At 35.5% G+C, this 20,258-nt stretch overlaps 1 protein-coding gene across 1 annotated transcript; it reads right to left on the bottom strand.

The window, feature by feature from the left end:
* Positions 1–18,137: 18,137 nt before the first annotated feature.
* On the bottom strand, positions 18,138–18,608 carry LOC145121793 (uncharacterized). Its single transcript, XM_079057495.1, has one exon. It carries the CDS (start codon positions 18,606–18,608, stop codon positions 18,138–18,140), a length of 471 nt encoding a protein of 156 aa, XP_078913621.1.
* Positions 18,609–20,258: the final 1,650 nt, after the last annotated feature.

Raw genomic sequence — 20,258 nt, 5'->3', positions numbered from 1 at the left:
TTCTAATTACATTTTTCTACAAATAAAGCTCATGGCTTTCTTTGAAATCCGTGTAACGGGCTTCCAACCAACACATCCAGATCAAATGACCTTAGTGTGCTAAATTTAAAGAAATCCATCGGGTTTACTTGCCCGAACCTCAAAGGCCACAGATTAGCTTTATTTTGTTATTATTAAGTTCATGACTTTCTATGGATCCCGTGTAGCGAACTTTCAACACAATCAGTCCCAAACAATTTAACTTTAGGCGATTAGGTGTAGAACACCCCTCGGAGTTTACTTGTTCGAGTCCCAAAGGTCACATATTAACTTAATAATAAATTTGTTTATTTATTTATTTATTATTATTTATTTATTTATTTTGTGTTTATTTAAAAAAAACAAAACAAAACAAAACAAAGATAACATATAACACTCTTATAAATTTATTTTCTAGGCCTATTTCTTTATATTTTCATCCTTGACTTTTCTATTGTGGGACATCTCACGGTCTATTACCGTGAGTGGCTTCCAGACATTTTTCGGGGGACCCAAGTTAACATGCAAAGACCCGTAGGTATAGTTTGAAACTATGTTCCCAAACAGGGTATATAAAAGGGAATGAGTAGAAAGGACTTTTTAGAGCGCTGGAAGGCTCGGAACATTGAAATATTATATTCTTTTTATACTTTCTTGAAATTGGCATTTTGGGTCTAATTGAGCACTTACTACTCATAAGACCGGTCATGTGTCCCAAGGATTGACTCATACCTGTCGTTATGCTCCGTTTTTGAAAACCATTTCATTTTCTGTTTTGCACGAGTAGCTTCGGGAGGTGTGTTTGTGTGTGATTAGCTTGTTTTGAGATTTTCAATAAAAAGAGCAAGTCTAATCTCAAGGCATACACTACTCACTTACCAACTCAACTGTTTTAAGAAGATTCGGCTGCTTGGGATTAGATCAAATAAAACATAGAATAAAAGTTTTTTTTGGAAATTTTTTTATGCATGCAATGCAAAAATTGAGATGCCAAATGCAAAATATTAAAAATAAAATCTTTTTGGTTTTTGACAAATTTTAGATGCAGAAAACGAGAGCAAAATAAAAATAAAAAATTATGCAATATGTACAAAACTGCAACCTACATGCAACGGGATCTATGCATGGATGGATGCCCCGCCCCAAGCTTAAAATAAGCATCGTCCTCGATGCTTGAAGATGGGTAAACCATCTAATTATCGGGGGTTGGTGGAGGATGGTAGTCGGGTTGGGAATGGGTCCACAATAGTCACAAATGCATACCAATTGAATTTTTAAGCAAAATATGAACGACTAAAGATATGGAAAGAATTTACCAAATCGTTCTTGGAGCCTTGCAATTGTGGTGAGAACCTCCTCTTCATCATCCCCAAGCTATCCGTGAAATATTTTTGAAGGCGGAGATTCATTTTCTAGGCATAGAAAAATAAGTTTAAAACCATTTGGGACATTAAAAAAATTGAAATTTACCAAAGACTAAAAAGTTTAAAAAGAAAGGACAAAAATACCCCCGGGTTGCCGCCCGGTTAGCCGCCCTTTTTTAAAGTCGTTGGCTCGACATGACCCCTGAATATGCATCAATCTAAGTATGTGGGGCTCTCCATTACATTAACCTTCTCACCACTTCCTTCAATGGAACATTTATCTTGTACTTGACTTTCTTTTTGTGTGGGAACCATGCTGGACTTAGACCCTTAATGACAAGAATCGTCCAACCGACCCCTTTCTTGTACTTGTCCAGTAAGGTGATCAAACCTTCCTTATTTGATAGGGTGGTCGAGTTGATGACCGGTTGGGTGTCTTCCTTCTCAGCATACATATCCTTTGAAGGGTTTGGCAGATTTTTCATTTCCGGCTCTTGTGGTTGCTCTACCAGTGAAAGGAGTTTATCATTGGTAGTGGGTGGCTCAGCCTCTTTTTTGTCAACCTCCAACACCTCCTCTATAGCTTCCTTGACATCCTTCTCCACTTCTACTTCTTCCTCTTCTTCCTCGTCTTCAAATTGCAATCTTGGATCATCAAAAAATTTCCTATCGTTCAAGGTAACGGTAGAAACGATATTCCTTGGGTCCTCTTCAGTTTGCAATGTTAATTTGCCTTGAGCTTCCATTATACTCATAGATTAAGTAAGTTGTGCAATTTATTGCTCTAAGCTTTTGAGGCTAGCTTTGGTTGTTTCCTGGAAGATTTGGGTAGTAGTGGCAATGCTTTTGACAATGTCTTCAAGGACATGCTCGAATTTTCAGTTTGTTGGGGAGGTGGAGGATATAGTTGTTGGAACTGTGGAGTTGGTTGGTGTTGGTCATTTCCCCAAGCTTGGTATGGGTTTTGGCATTGGTTGTTTCCCTAATCTTGGTTGTTTTACCACCATTGATCATGTTGAGTTTGAACATAACTCCATTGGTTTGGCCAGTAGTAGCTTCCCTTTTCCTGCACTTCCTCCCATTCCCCTTGTGAATATGGACATATGTTGGTATGATATCCATTTTGAGAGCAAAAAGCATAAGGAATAGGTGTGGGCTGCCCACTTTGGTCATTTCCAATCATCATAACTATCTGGGATAGCTCAGAAGGTTGGTCTTTAATGAAAGGAGTGTTCATTTCCGAGCCACACTTTTTGTTTTTTTTTGTTGTTTTTTTATAGAGATGTACCTGCTCACAAAAATCTTGACATAGACAATTAGTAACACCGTGTCCCCGGCAACGGCGCCAATTTGTTAGGCGTGTCAAACCGTTTTAATGGGTGTGCAAGGATAGCCTTGGAGGGTCAACTATTGGATCGAGATCTGACCTGGTGCACGGTGTTGGGAGAGATATTTGAGAGGAAGCGGGGGCTTATGAGTATAGATGTCAGAGGATAGTTCCGAGCGGGTATGGTCATTTTATTGTGTCTGAGGACAGAGTATTGAGGAGCATTTTCAGATGGGTTCTGATAGCAGTACAGGTGGTGGGTCCCTGGTGAGATATGACCCTTCCGTTCCTTTTGAACTACGATCTGGATCGATTGGTATATCTGATATGAGTGATCGGTAGCCAATTATCGGTCAACGACTTGTTTTCATCAGTCGCAACAAGAAAATCAGAGTTGGTAGTGTGTTATCGGGGTCTGTTATTCGATGAGCAAGGGACATGATGATATCTTACAGGGGCTGTCTAGCAGGGAGACAGACCACTAGAACATCCAGGTGCTGGAGAGTCATAACTGGTACCGCAGCGGCAGAGGGGTCCATCCTGTTTCGGGATTGGGAGTTCTTGATTAGGTTCGAGTGTCTTGGAAGGGAGGATATTGTATGATATGAGATTTTCGGTGGTGCTTCTCGGTTTATTGGGTTTGATCTATGTGTTGTCAAGGAGCGATTTCGAGGGCGAAATATAATTCAAGTGGGGGAGAATTGTAACACCCCGAATCTTGGATGAGAAATTTAAGAGTTATATGCACCTCGGAGGACCTACTCAACGAGTAGGTTGGCCCCGACTCATCGTGTAGGGGCTGAGCTGGCCACACGGATTATGAAGCCTACTCGTCGAGTCGAAGGGCTGGACTCGACGAGTTGAGTTTATATTGATAAAACCCTAATTTTAGGGCTTGCACTCTATTTAAAGACCTTTAAGCTTAATTTCTGCCTCCCTCATCATTTTACCACTTTGTGAAGAACCCTAATCGAGTCATAGCCTTGTGTGTGAGAAAGAGAAGCTAATCTTGTGATTTTGGTGCACTTTTGGAGGAGAAGTGGAGAGCATCAAAGCTTGGATCGAGAGGAGGCTTTGGATCCAGAGATTCTTCAGGGATTTGCTTCAGTTGGAGGTAAAAATATGCTAACTTGATTATTTCTTTGTGAGATATTGGTTTAGGGAGTTTTTAAGGTTTTCTCCCACCCATCTTGTGTTATTGAGTCACTTGAGCATGTCTTGAGGTTGAAACCTCAGATCTAGATTGTAGATGGTCTTGTGAGTCCAAAGACCCAAGATTTATTGAGCTAGAGGCAAGCTTTTGTGCATCAAACCCTTATTGGAGCTTGTATTCGCATTATCAGCCTAATATGCCACGCAAGAACGTAAATCTTGCAGCTTTACGTGATATTCGAGCCTTAAGAAGATATATCCAGAGTTTGGGGCATCATTTCTGCCTTAAAACGTCTGAATGAGATTGGGACTTAAGGGACTCGACGAGTCGATGAGCCGACTCGACGAGTCGATAGGCTTTGTCCAGATGTATCTGGATGCACTGTGACTCGGCGAGTTGACGGGTCAACTCGATGAGTTGAGTTGGACTTTAATGAGGTTTCTGAGGAAACAGAGGGACTCGACGAGTTGCATAGATGCACTCGACAAGTTGGGTCAACATGGACTGTTGACTCGAGTATTGACTTCTGTTGACTTTAGGGTTTGGTAATTCATGAGTGATGGAGGTTGTGGATGGGTAAAATTGTCTTTTACCCATCCCAAGAGCAAGAGAGGGACTAGCATGAGTTTATTTAGAGTTGTGGGTTTAAGTGTTAATTAGAGATGCTTATTACATGTAGGCGTGGATTAGACTGTTCGAGGAGTATTCGGTTTCCTTGCTTGCTTACGTGGTGAGTCTTCTTACTATACTTACCTTGAGTGGTAATTTGTGTGACCGGAGGGTCTTGTATGCTATTATTGAGTATTGTGATATCCTGCATTATGTCTTTGTGATTTATGTTGTGTATTATTCTGAGCTATATTGAGTTAGGACCGGAGGGTCCACCCGAGTTGTGAGACCGGAGGGTTCCATTGAGGCACATTGACCGGAGGGTCTTATTTGAGATATAGCGATGAGAGGCTACCGAGTTAAGTGTGGTATTTTGGGGAAATCACTAAGCTTCGTGCTTACCGTTTTATGTAATGTGTTTCAGGTACTTCTCAGGATCGCGGGAAGGCGTCGGCTTCATTGTACACACGAGAGAAAGAGTTATGTTTTGAGGAACCTGGATTTTTAATCAACCAATTATGGAGTTTGTGTTTTGTTAATTAGATACTTAGGGTTTTGTGAAGTGTGTTTATGAGAATTATGTGATTTTAAAATGAAAAATTTGTTTGAAAATTTACGGTGTTACATACAGAAATAAATACAATACCACATTACATAAAACATAAAATATACCACATTATCTAATAAATCCAAAATAAACATCAAATATATCATCCATAAACTATCTAATAAATCCAAAATAACATCATCCATAACATAAAAGAAGAAATACTATGTTTCTTCGTCTTCCGCGTCGTTGTTTTTTTCGTTGTTGACTTGGTTCGTGAACGAGCGAATAATATCTCCAACTGCCGTCACAAACGCCGGGTTTTGAAGTAAAACATTCACATGAACATCCTACAATTAAGTCACAAGCACATTAAGTCATTAACAATTTAACAAACTATCAAACTATCAAACCGCTAAATGAATTAAGTCGTTAACAATTTCACAAACTATTAAACCACCAAATCAATTAAGCCTTTAACAATTTAACAAACTACAAAACTACCAAAAATTACTATAAATGCATCAAGTTCTTAACAATATAGCAAAGCTACCAAATTCTTTAAGAATTTAACAAGTACTTGTGTTGGTTGCGATGCTAGTGACTGTGACGGCCATTGGGATGGAACACTTGTACTCGCTGAAGAAGGAGGTTTAGGCCCAATGCATCTCACATGTTCCCTTTGAGCACCTAACACCTTAAATATTGCGATCCAATCAATGGTGTATGGATCACCACCAGAGTCACCTATGTGATGAGTCTGTAAAGCAACCTCAACAACTAAGGCATTCTGTATTTCACAAAGATTGTCAATTGACGCTAAAACTAACACAAAGAAAAAAACAATCTACTTCATTTTTAAGTAATAATAACTTACATATTGGTCTCCAACCAAAGGATGAACAAATTGCCCTTTTTTATTCACATGCCCACGATGAAATGCTTCAAGTCTATTAAAATTCCATTTAACATTACAAAATATGTTATACTTTATTAAACATTAAAAAATATGTTATAAACTGAATAAGCATTATTGTAACTTACGTTCTTAAAACAAGCACTACCGGAGTTGCACGTCCCTCCACGATTCTTAATCACTTGCTTCTTCCGACATTCTTTGTTTCCAGTGGATCGTTTTTTATGCTTTTCTATTAAGAAGTGGTCAATAACATCACTCCAACGTTGTGGATCCATACCCGCATGGGCTTGAGCCCTTGCTGCTTCCACGTCCCCTTCAAAACCAGTAAAACGAGTTTTTAAAACAATTTTGCGGCCTCTATACCACGCACATATCCGGTTGTTCAGTGACGCCCAATAAACTGGAGCCATGGGATCATTTGTAATCGGTCCAAAATCAAAGCATGGCTACAAAAAAATAGAGAAATTAAAAATAAATCAAAATTAAACATATTAAATTATAACTTTATAAATAATTTACCGAAAGATACTGGAACATGCCAACCCTTTCGGCATCAGAAACGTCATTCCATGTGTCCTTATCGAAACTGATGTCGCACCACATATAGCTCCCAACCTACCGAATGAAACATTCGTATACTTCCCCAATCGGCATGTGAGTATTTATGTCAAATATTATCTTCATAGGCTGGTTGCCCTTAGCTGCAAATAACTTCTACATTTTTTGTTTACTGCCATGCCTTTTTCTTTTGGAGGCACCGTTACATAAAAAAATATTATTCAAAATAATTTTTTATATACATACAATATGAAATACAATGAATTAGAATAAATCTTAATTACCATCGATCTAGTGATCACCAAAACCTCCACGGAACGGATGTGGTGGCTCGTCACCTCCATGACCCATGAGAAACAGCCATGAGATGGAGCAATGCAATCCAAAAAAATGACATCCTGAAAAAATTATAACACAATATGAATATATATATATATATATATATATATATATATATATATATATATATATACATAATATGATATGATTACAACAAATACAAACCTTATTTTACAAGTAAAATGTAAAGATTTTTTAATCATTCTCGTCCTCAGACACTTCAGTGTCTTCTGACACATCACTATCATAATCGGAATCCTCCTCATCATAATCAGTCTCACAGTCAGACACATTATTGATGATACCCGTTGGTGGACCAACTTCAATATCATCTTCAACCGATTGAGAATTTTGAAGGTACTGGATAAAGTCGATTGAAAGAGTGAAATTAGAAGAAGCATTACTAAGAACGACATCGGTTGAATCATTGTCGACATTTTCAATGGGATCATGGTCGACATCGTTCATCGGTAGATCCCAAATTCTTCTATGATTAACATTTTCAACAACCCACCGTTGTTTTCTCATTTTCATCACTTCGAGAAGGTTCTTGGATGTAAAATACTTGCTTGGCTTGCGTAGCAAATATGAGTTGATCTTCGCTACTCAATTCGCGTTGTTGGTCGATACTGGTGAAATTATTATCAGATTTAACTCCTGCAATATCGAACCACTTGCAACGAAAAATTACAGTGGAATATTTATGAGGATAATGCAACTCGACAATCTCTTCTAGCTGACCATAATATTTCTGCTTATTCTCTCCCTCAGTTACAACCCCCAAGTTTTGCTTTTATCGTTGGGCGTCACGCATAAGTACTATATGTTGGATTAGTGTCTAAGCTCGTAACTATATTTGGTAAGTACTTGACTCGGTTGTGCATGGTCCTTTTGGGTTGCCTTCACCATAGCAACTTGACAGGGTGATTTGTGAAGAGAGAGAAGATATTATGATTTATTAATATATTATGAGAATAATATATTAAAGGAATAATCATATTATTTAATTAATATTAGTCATAAATTAATTAAGAATTAATTTGGTGACTAAAGAGATTAACTAAATATAGGAGACTGAACTGCAATTATTGGATAATTGAGTTATTAGACTGGGGAACCCAATGGAGCAAGGGGTGAACGAAATTATGATGGGAGTCCATCATATTTTTGTCCATGGCCTTAATCCAGAAGGTTTCATGGGCTGCTTGGTGATTAAGTTGTCCATTAGGGTTTTGGCCGAAACCCTAGAAGCTCACAGTATAAATAGACCCCTTGGGTTGTGTAAATCGGCTACACTTGCTTCCTTGGAACCCTAAGAGCGGATTTTATACCTCTCTCCTCTCTCCAAATCATCCTCTTGCTAGTTGGTGTTTGTAAGCCATTAGAGGAGTGACAATTATGACTCTAAGCTCCAAGACAAGATGATTCAAGCAAGCTACAAGAGGTAATCATATAGATCTGAGTTTCTTATATCAAATTCGAATTGTATACACTAGATCTAGGGTTTGCAAGACTTGGATAAACTGCATGTCCAATAGAGAAACCTAGATCCAAGCATTAGGGTTTGCATTTGCACATAGGAAAGCTCTTATGGCTCAAACCCATCACTATAAACCTAACACCATTCACTATGCAAGCAGTATAAGTAAAGGCATTCTCATGCGCACCAATTGAAAGAGCCGATAACTCCTTGTTAAACTCTGGAGATTTTTGTTTTTGCATATCATAGACCTTATGAAGGAACCATTTAGAGAATTTGGTTTTTTCATCACTTTCAGGATGTAATGATTTGAATTCACTACATTGATGAAATATATATATATATATATATATATATATATATATATAGTAAAAAGGAGAAATTAAAAACAGACAATGAATTAAAAGATAAGAACACTTACGCAATATACTTTCTGACTTCGTCACAACTATCGCGGTTGGTATCATTTTCAATCACACCCCCATAATATCAGCAATAACATCGGCCATCTCGTTACTACGCGGTATGTCTTCGACAACCGGATGAACTATATTTTCGCCGCGATACTTCCATATAATATAATGTGGATTAAAACCATGTTGAAGTAAATGGAATTTCATTATGGCTAGTAGTATAAATTTATTGAAATTACATTTGTTACATGGGCATCTGATTTGACCTTTGTTATCGACGTGTGGTTTGGACCTCTCGAGAAAAGATTCGAGTCCTTGTTGGAACAAGGTAGAGTTACAGTTTTTAATAGTAGACCAGGTTTTATCAATAGACATGTTGCAACTGAAACATAAGTTAGGTTTTAGTGTTTACTCTACAAGAACTAAAATTAGGATTGAATATTTATAAGGATAGAGTAACCGCTCAATCGGATAGAGTATTCACAAGGTTAGGATTCTAAACCCACGTTTTGAATACATTACCTTATATGTGAATGTGTATTACCTGATTGACCGTTTAAGAAAAATCCGGCAGCATTTTCCCTAAGCTCCTAAGTATATATAGAAATATATACTCGAGGAGCAAAGAGAAAATAACAACTGAATCTTTCTTAAACAATCAATCATGTAATATATATTAACATCCTAAATGATATAAAATATTCAAAAAACAGTCCCAAATCGGGGACAACCCAAAATTAATTTCAAAATCAATTTCAGGCGGGTATGTCTAGACTCTTGATAATTTAAAAGGAAAATAAAGGAAGATACTTAAACTAAAAAACCTACTTTTTATCTGTCACACCCCCGAACCGTCAGAAATAACGGCGGAAACGCTCGGAGGCGGGTGACGTCATGCGTAGTATCACAACAGTTGTCTCATAGTAAGCAAAGTAAACACAACCATTACATTACAATATGATTATTTACATCTGCTTGAAAACATAGTTTGTACATAAGAGTATATAACAAAAGTAAAAGACGTGACTCCAAATGCTCCGTCTTCTCCAAAAGTTGATAAAAGTACCTATCTATTGCTGCCATGAGAATACAAGCAGTTTGAAAGAGTATCAACATAAAGCTGGTGAGTTCATAAGTATTTAGTTCTGGTGAGAAATGTTTCTTTGATCCTTTGAAAAATGTTTCCCAAGAAAATCCTATATTTTCTTATGAAAGATGTTCGATTATCCATTAGTTATTTGTTAACAGTCCGTTTATGAAAGGTTGAGTTATCCCAGGAAAATCCTAAATTTTCCATAAAAGTTGATGGTTGGTTATCTGTTTCTAGTCTGAGGTGTACAAGTATCTACCATACTTATATCGTTAGGCGTAGTTTTCTTGAAAACCCTTGTTAGCTCCCTGTGAGGTGTATTAGCCTTATTACATAAATAAAACTAATAAATAAGTGGTGAACTAAATCCTAAGGGTGTTATTAATACCCTCAAGTAATCGAATCGGTTATTAATTTGAGGTCAGTTCACTTGATTCATTATTACAAAAGTAAATTCATGTTATTTGGGTTGTGGGTGTCATAACCGTACTTAAACTTGATATGGCACGTAACGGGGCCAATATCATTTTATGACTTTGTCACCACAGGCATGTATGCCTAACTGTAGCTAGCAGTTTAGGTGCGGGATAGTCAGTCCCGTATAGATCTATACACAACAGTCTCGCTCTCCCTACAAGAGATTCTGGTTATAAGTGCTAGTCCTACACTCTCGAATTCGGTGGGAGTGTTACCAAGGACGTGTCCCCAATTTTAGACTAACAATTTACAAGTAATAATACTAAAAATCCTGTTTATAATCTGTATGATATACATTTTACGAAATGTTTCACGAGTTCATTACTTTAGTTTGAAAACTGTTTCTACGAGTTGATTTCTTAATCGTTTGGTAAAACTGTTTTCTGTGTTTAAAAGCATGCTGAAAATATAATTATCTTATACAAAATAATATACTTTGAGCACAAGTTTCCTTGTACTTTTGCTTGTATTCCCCCCCCCCCTGAAAACGTGAAAAACTCGGAAAAAGCGTAGGGGTATGAACTCACAGTTTGACGTGGGATTCGAGTGTAAGTTGCTAGGAATTACTGAGTGTCAAATAAAGCCTCGGGCACAAACGGATCCTATTTAGCATGTAGAAGTACATACATGTATTAGGTGCGGGCATAACACTATTTGTTATGGAAAGAACCACCTTAGGGACTAGGAAACACTTAAAACTAAGTGTTAGAATCACATGTGATTGAAAAGGGGAGTTTGCGGCCGTAATCAGGAGTGTACGGTCATGGGTTTACGGTTCCATGGGTTCACGGTCTAATGACCTTACGGTCATAAGGTTTACGGTCTAATGACCTTACGGTCATAAGGTTTACGGTCCATGGGTTTACGGTTCATTGGGTTACGGTTCATGGGTTTACGGTTCATTGGTTTACGGTTTATGGGTTTACGGTTCATGGGTTTACGGCCCATGAATATACGGTCATTGAAGGGTGTACGGTCTAAGGAGATACACTAGACCGTAAACACCTTTTGTTCATGGAAAAGTGATGATTTCAAGGCAAAACTCAAGAATCCTAACTAGATATAAGTATAAGAGGATGATACTTACGATTTGAAGGAAAAGAAAGGTGTTTTCGGTCCAAAACACTAAGGTGTTCTTGAGGATTCTTGAAGATCTAGATAAATGATGAGATTAATGAGATAGGAACATGGATTTACCACTAGATAGAGGAATGAAGCAACAAATAAAGGTGAAAAACACTTACAACTTGAAGATCTTGGAGGAAACTCAATGAAGGTAGAGAGAGAAAGCCTTTGAAGTGTTTAAAGTGTGAAAGGAAGGCCAAATACTCTATATATAGGGTAGAGTTCTCGGTCAAAAGGGGGGGGTCCACCTGACCGTAAACGGGTTTACGGTCTACACGAGTTTACGGTCGTAAACTCCCATTTTCAATCACATGTGATTCTAACACTTATGTACTTTAAATAATTAAGTTATTAGATTACAACTTAGTAGATTTACCGTCTTATGTTTTACGTTTTTGTTTTGTATCATAACATTTTACTTTAAACAGTTGTAGTATATATATATTTTTTATATCATCTTTTCGTTCTGTTCCAAATCAACATTCAAAACAGCAAAAAAGTGACAGCAAATGGATTAGTTACGAATTATTGCTATAAAATATGTAAGTATTGTCGTTGAACCTCAAACAATGGTTTACGTATTTCATTTGACATCATTGATATTTTAACATATAAAGAAGAAGTTGTTTGATGTGTTTTTTTGTTTAATTATAAACTGGATATTGTATTTGTTTTTTTTGTTTTTTTTTTTTTTGTAAGTATTGATATTGAAGAGATAAAGTTAATGAATATGATGGATTAAGTAACGGCTTGGATTGTGATATGTTTTAACGTTGACTACTTTTTTTAGTTAACTAATTGTTAGATTATAATAATCAAAAAAAATTATAATGGTAAAATAATAATATATTTGATTAGATTGCAACGTCTTAAACTCTGAATGTCAATACACTTAAAGTGATTTTCGATGCGTTAAATTCATTTAATCTAATTTTTTATTTAAGTTTTTTTTTTCATATTAAGATTGTTTATTTGTTTTTACTTTTTTGAGTTAAAATTTTCATATATAATCATTGTTTATTTGTTTTTACTTTTTTGAGTTAAAATTTTCATATATAATCGGTAGATTAGTGATTTTATATAAGGTTAGATTAGTGATTTTATATAAGGTGGTTCATGAAACTATATGTAAATACATACGCTTAATGTATTTGGGTAACTAATATGATTTTAAATTAATATTTCAATAACTAATTTATAAATAATATAATTAGTTTATTATGGTTGTATTATTGAATAATAAATATCATATTCTTAGAAATATTTGACAATATTCATTTTATTATGCCATTTTTAGAAAAACAAATAAAAACAAATAAAACATTACAAATTTTGTTTTCTTTTAAATACAACTTTACCATTAATTATTGGTTTTCTTTTATTTGTTGAAGTCATTATTTACATGCCAAAGCTGGTAAACATATCAAAATTGTTTAACCAACATAAGGCACATCATAGTGAACATTTTTGGGATAAAAAATGGGTTGTTTTGGATAAATTTTACATATACATTCAACAATGCATACATTTTTACATACACATTCAACAGTTTCACATAAGGCACATCGTTGTTAAGGTTTTTAATTTATTCGCTATTATTGTTTTTTTGAAAGTTTCATACAATTACATACCTTAAACAAATATGGTGGCCAGAAGTTGAAGGAGATATTGATTTTGATTTCCCACTAGGAAATTACAGTTTATATACATCAATTTTTGTCTACATTCAATAGTTTCACATATATACATCAATATACATCAACTTTTGTCTACATTCAATAGTTTCACATATATACATCAATTACAGTTTATATTCTCATCTACATTCAATAGTTTCAAATATATACATCAATTTTACATATACATTCATAAATTCATACAATGATTAACATATCCACACACATACAATACACATTCAGAAGTGAAAAAGAAAAACTAACTTGTGCTCGTCGGAAAATGTAGCTGCAATCGGTGGTGAAGTGTCCTTATCGGAACCTTTAAAACAGAAAAAAAAAATCGACAATTATGTATGTCCCAGTCGTAACCGGTGGTCAGAAAAGAAGAGAAAGAGAAATGGGTAGAGAAAACGAACGTGGCCGATGGTAGCAGGTCGTAACCGGAGGTGACAGTCAGCAAGCGGAGGTGGTAGTCGGCAGGAGGTGGTAGTCGGCAGGAGGTGGTAGTCGGTGAAGGAGGTTAATCGGCGGTGGCAGTCGGCGATCGGAGTAGGGTGGAGAGCAGTGGCGTCAGTGGAAGCTGCGGTGATGTCGCAAATCATCGCCAGAAAGAACCATGGGAGTGTTTTGGCAGATTAGATGTCATCTGGTGCGAGGAAGCTGAACAAAAGGGGTAACCCTTTAGCGATGACGCTAATAACGGCGACCTAGAGGGTATTAGCGGCGACAAGCCGGAGGGAACTGAACGCGCCTTTTCTGGAGATTATTGACCGCTGGATCGTGTAAGAATCGTAAGGCCAAGATTTCGTTCAATTTGGGTCAACGGATCGACACCAATAGCAACGACAGGTCGCCGCTAAAGGTGTCGCCGCTATTTCCTTCCGTAGGAACGGACCCTATGCGTTGGATCATGTTCCAAACCAAGGGCCAAGATTGAAAGTGGCGTGTCTCCGACGGATCTCCGATCCATGCCTTTAGCGACGACTCTTTTAGCAACAACATTGTCTTTCAGCGGCGACACAAGCGTGGCTTGTCTGGTGTCGTCGCTAAAAGCGGCGTCCCTAATACTCTGCTTTCTTGTTGTGATAGACCATTTAAGAATATTTGTTTTTTATTTATTTAAAACTTCATAAATGGTTCCATGGTTTGTATAGGACAAATCTGTCCAAGAGAGACCGTATTAGTCATAAACACGATCTATGAAAAGTTTTTAAACCATGAATACCATCTTTGAAGACAAAAAATTTAAAAACTAAATTCAATATTTTAAGAAACCACAAAAACCATTGATAAAGATTTGCCTTTTTAATAAAAAAAGGCGTTTATTTGTTATACAAAACAGTTAAGTTTATGCACGGTTTGGATCGTCACCATAACTATTAACTAATGAGCTAGATACGCCAGCCATGTGTCAGTTTGTGTTCGAATCTCAGATCTCACACGTCACCCCGTTACCCTTTACTTGCCACAGTGAGTTTGTTCTTTGTTGTGTTTGATGGACGGCTGTGAGACTGTTTGTACAGCTGGGGGTCTGGAGAAGCTGCTGTAGGAGAAATAGCATGGCCTCCTTACTCGTAGGACACGTGACAGTGACACGCACCTGGAATTCCTAGTCTTATACGGAATGGAGGCCCATAGTGTAGCATATGCCCATTGAAACCCTCTAAAACTGGAAATAATGTCTCTTTGTCATTTTGTTATAAACAAACTATGTTTTGCTCTAAGAAAAAAAATTCAATGTTGCAAAAAAATAATAATAATAAAATAAAATAAATAGAAAAAAACTAACGTGAGTACGTGACCTCTGTGACACTGTTGATGGTTCAGCAAATTACCATAATTATGATGGTCTTTTTTTTCTATTATAGTCACCTAATTTTAACATATGTTTCTGATTTAACCATCAATACCTAGTTTTTGTAAGTTTCGTATATATATTTTTTATAGGTGATATTATTTTTTTGTCAAAAAAAAGAAATTATTGAAATTAAAAAAATTATTAATGACGGTATTTTGTTGTATATTTTGTATTTTTTTACAAATAGGACATTTGTTCTCGTAATAACAATTTTTAGTATTTTAATTTATTATGTGATATTATTCTTGATATTAATCTAAGATATATTATTTTTAGATTATTTGATATTGACATTTTTTAAAAATTTTTTAATGTGGACCCAACGTAAAACAAATACCCAACACATCCTTCATTTAGCTCTTTCTCATTTTCATCCTTATTGAAGATGAAGTGCAAGTTAAAAATTCCACAATTCTGTAGCCTCATAAACAAGTATGTTTAAAGCTATTTTAATCACGTCAACATATCTATACTTTTTCCTGGTCTTACTGCTGGATATTTAAATATGAGTTCTTAGTGTAAACACCATCGAAAGAATTCATAGAGCGATACTGTGAATGGTATGTGACATTTGTTTTTTTGTGTCAACAACCAAAAGCTACTAAAAAGTAGTCAAATAATGAAGATTTTTGTGTTGGGATATTTTTACCACAACTAACAGTTTTAATCCCTGGAAGAAAAATCTTCACATTGTGGTGCTCTTTTTTTTCTTTTTTTTTTAAATGAAAAAAATTACAAAAAATGAAACAAAATACCACATTTAATAATTTTTGTAACAAAAAGCTACCACCATTTACGAAAAAAGGGTATTTAAAAAGGTTGTTATAGTCAAATACAAAAAAATGTTAAAATTTGGTGGTTTTAGTAAAAAAGGTTATATTATCATATGATAACTTGTTGAAAAGGCAATGAGAAGTATGGCGGTCAAATTTGACTTTATTTATTTATTTATTTTTTAATTATTAATTTTTTTAAAAATTTTAAATTTTATTATTATTTATTTTTTTGCAAACATGTGATTTTTCCATAACAAACTATAATGTTTATATCGGATTTTGGCCAAATTATAGTTTTTTTTACGTGATTTTTTCCTTTATTTTACTCCATGTGTGATTTAGTATATGGTTTAATTTGGATCACAATATCAATTACAAATTAACAAAATTAAGTAATTAATATGTATAAAGCCATATTCAAATTTACTTACAAAAAATAGTTAATCTTAATACAAAGATAATTAATTACATATTCCTCTATCTCTTTTTTGCTTTTATTAATATTAGTAATTAGTGATGAGCCCATGCGTTGCACCTGTCAGATTCTTTTTGTTGATGTTTCGTGGGTCACGAAAGTAGGACGCTATAATATCATCCAAATACAAAGCAATTGGATGCCGCTATAGTTGGATAGATTAAATAGAGTATAGCGTCCTAAGAAAATAAACTAAAAGTAGAATGCCTTAATAAGAAAATAAACTAAAAATACAAAAAATCTCCTCCAAATAATGTAAACAACCCAAATGAAACCACAATGACAACCATTGGGTTAACTCTTAACATTATAGCCAAATGTATGTTTCACAAACTATATGCATCGACCACTGTCACTTTTTTTTTCTGTTGGTTAAAACACTTGAATAATACATCTTAGACATGTGAATTGTTCGAGAACAAAATGCACTAATCAACACTCATTAATGAAAAGCACCACCACTAATACACGGATCAATAACTATTTATTTTCTTAAAATCCAGAAAACACTTATTATTACACCATTGTATACCATTTTTCAAAGTACAGTGCTTAAATAAGAAATAAATATTACCTTTCCGTATTGTAGATTTGAAGCTCCACGATGGAATTCTAGATCTGCTTCCTTCCTTTTATTGTATTCTTCAAGGTAAACAACCATCTTTTTAGTCGGTCTCTAGCATGCAACATACAACGTTTTCTGATTAAACACTGTTGACAAAAAAATAAAATAATAAATAATATTTTCTTCGCTTTATCAATGTGTTGGTCTTTAGGTTGGAGAGAGTGGTGCCACCGAAACCGCACTCCATTCACTGCTACATATGCGGCACGTCACTTTTTACCACACCAGTGTGGTTTCTTGCCACACCCAGGGAGTGGTGCCACACTTTTCTTTTCTTTTCTTTTTTTGTTTTTTTTAAATAATTTAATTTAATAAAACTTCTTTTTTAATAAAAAAAACCCTAATTTTTCATTACTTGAAAATTAAAAAAAACATTACATTGCACTACTAAAAAAAAAACAAAAAAAAAAAACCACACATGACATTAAAAAAATCCTATAAACTTAAAACAACACAAATAAAATAACTAAACCATACTACATAAAGTCGTTCTCCGAGAACTCGTCTTCTGAGTCATCCGGTGGATCCAAATTAAGGTTAATGTGTTGAATCCCGTAAATGTGTTCCACCAAGTCCGTGTGAAGATTGTAAAATGTTTTTGTACAACGTATCTCTGCTCTCCTGTTCATATACTCTTCGCCACCAATTTCTATTGGTTGTGTCTCGGGTATCGTTTCTTCCTCGTCAAACGCACATATTGCTCTTTCTCATGTTATGTAATATGAGACATGTATACATGATTTTTTGAAGTTTTTCCTCGCCAAAATAAATTGCTGGTTTTTTCAATATGAACCAACATTTCTTAAGAGCTCAAAAAGCACGCTCGACATCCTTCCTAGCTCTTTCTTGAGCTCTCTTGAATTTTTTTCATCTAGAACCATATGGACACGTAAACGATTTAACAAACACAGCATACTCCGGATCGATTCCATCGACCAGATAATAGCCATACTTATATGACGTTCCACGCACTTCAAAAGAAGAATTTGGTGCAGATCCATCATATATGTTGTTAAATATAGGTGAACGACTAAGAACATTGATGTCATTAATCGAACCAGGAGAACCAAAAAAAACATGCCAAATCCACAGATCCTATGATGCAACTGCTTCAAGTATGACCGTTGGGTGACCATGATCACCTCGGGTAAATTGTCCATGGTGTGAGGTAGGGCAATTTTCTCATGGCCAATGGAGACAATCTAAACTTCCTAGCATTCCAGGAAACCCATGCACACTAGCATGATAAGCTTGCAATTGTAAGATGTCATTACGTGTAGACTTACGTAAATATTTTGGACCATAAAACTAAATCACAGTTTTGCAGAAATAGTGGAGACTGTCTCGTGCGGTCCTAGCAGACATCCTAAAACTCTCGTCCAACGCATCAGGCGTAACGCCATATGCTAACTGACGAAGTGCGGTCGTGCATTTTTGTAAGGAAGTGAAACCGGGTGTACCTCTAGCATCGTAACGTTGTTGGAAAAAATTGCACTCCCTCGTTACATCTTCAACTATACGTTCGTATAAACGTTTGAACATTTTGAAGAGCCTACGAAAATAGTACCATTGATAAGTGACATTCTCTTGAAAGTAGTCTTGTACTAAATGTTGGTTGGTTTCTTCACGATTTCTGCAAATATATCTTCGTGTTCTCTGTTGAGAACTTTCAGTTGTGTTATTGCATAAAGCATCATATGTTTGTTTCGCCATTTGAGCACACGCAACAGCGGCATCAAAAATAACTTGAAATTCTTCAGAAGATGAAGAAGATGACATTTTGAGAGAGAAGGGTGAATTTTTTTATTAAATTTGAGAGAGAAGGGTGTTTTTTGTTTGAAAAATAATGAAGTGTATGTAGTATAATTTATAGGAAAGAAAGGAAAAATGAAAGAAAAAAAATATTAAATGTTCGAAATTTTGACCGTTCAACGGTCCTATCCCATCAACCAATCACATTGCACGGCTAGAAAAGGCTACACTGCGGCCGAAACCGTAGGAAACCGCACCCAGGGGGTGGTGTTCGTGGTCCAGGTGGCAAAACCGCGGTTTGGAACCGCACCCACTCCCCACAGCCTTAGTCTTCACTGAATACACATGTTGTATATATGTTTATAGTAAGCGCACATATATATGTTGGTAAGAAGATCAAGTGTTGGTTTCCTTTTTTACATCTTAATATAATACATACAACACGTCTGAATTAAGGGTTAAATGAGGGGAGGGAGCCTTTATCCATTTTAGAACACTACCCTTTTTGCTTTCTTCACTACCCAACACAAAATCCACACACCCATGACCCATCAGTGTTAAATCCATTTTTTTTTTAATTTCTTATTTTCAAAGGTTTGACTAATTTGTAAAAAGGACTCAAAAGGAAGAATCTCTAGTAGAATATGTCAGATTCATTGTAATTCAAATTATACTCCCACCATGAATGAAATAATCCGCTACCTTTAATTTTATAAATTCAACATTAAATCTTGAATAGAATAAACTAAAACACATATATCATACCATATCCACATGGTGCTAAGGTTGACAGAAATTTAAAAGATCAGGGTTATAACAACTCAATTTTCCATGTTATTTATGCCCATAATAAGTAAACATAATCAAATAGTCTCTTGTGCTCATATCCATAGATCAACATTCATAATAGAAACCTCTAGGGACGGTCCTAGACAATTTGGGGCCCGGGGCAAAAAAAAAATTTGGAGCTTTTATAATTTTTTTTTGTAAAGGAGGGCGGCACCTTCAGAAATTTTTATTAATTAAAAAGAAATAGATTAAATTACACGAATGGTCCCTATGGTCTGGGATAATTTGCGCGCTTGGTCCCTAACTTATTTTTTTAACTCGGAAGGTCCCTATTATTTGTTTTTGTTACGTGTTTGGTCCCTACTGTTTGTTTTTGTTATACGTTTGGTCATTGTCTTACCTAAAATACTATTATTTAAACAGGAAAAAATGGTAAGGTAGGTAAGGTAAGGTGAGAAGGTGAGGTTGGGGTGTGTTTATTTAAATAAATTAAAAAATCAAAGGCAAAATAGTCTTTTTGGGTAAGACAGAGACCAAACGTGTAACAAAAACAAACAGTAGGGACCTTTCGAGTTAAAAAAATAAGTTAGGGATCAAACATGCAAATTACCCTAAACCATAGGGACCATTCGTTTAATTTAATCAAAGAAATAATACAATTGAAGGCTGGGGACTCCCCCACCTATGAAAAAAAGGGTTTCCGGACAGGCCCGAGAAGCCAAACAACCTAGCAACTATTAATACAAAAAAAAACAAAATTAAAAGGCCAGAACATGCTCTGAAGTCTGAACCCTAATACATAAACATACCAAAGAAAAAACTAAAGAAATTTACATTTACGAGCTTTTTTAGATGCGAAGTCATAAATTATAGAATCAAGTTCAATAT

This window comes from Lactuca virosa, chromosome 6 (assembly GCF_052849685.1).
Source record: "Lactuca virosa cultivar CGN04683 chromosome 6, Lactuca_virosa_CGN04683_v6, whole genome shotgun sequence".
NCBI classification, from domain to species: Eukaryota; Viridiplantae; Streptophyta; class Magnoliopsida; order Asterales; family Asteraceae; genus Lactuca; species Lactuca virosa.
This window is presented reverse-complemented; position numbering and strand designations above follow the sequence as displayed.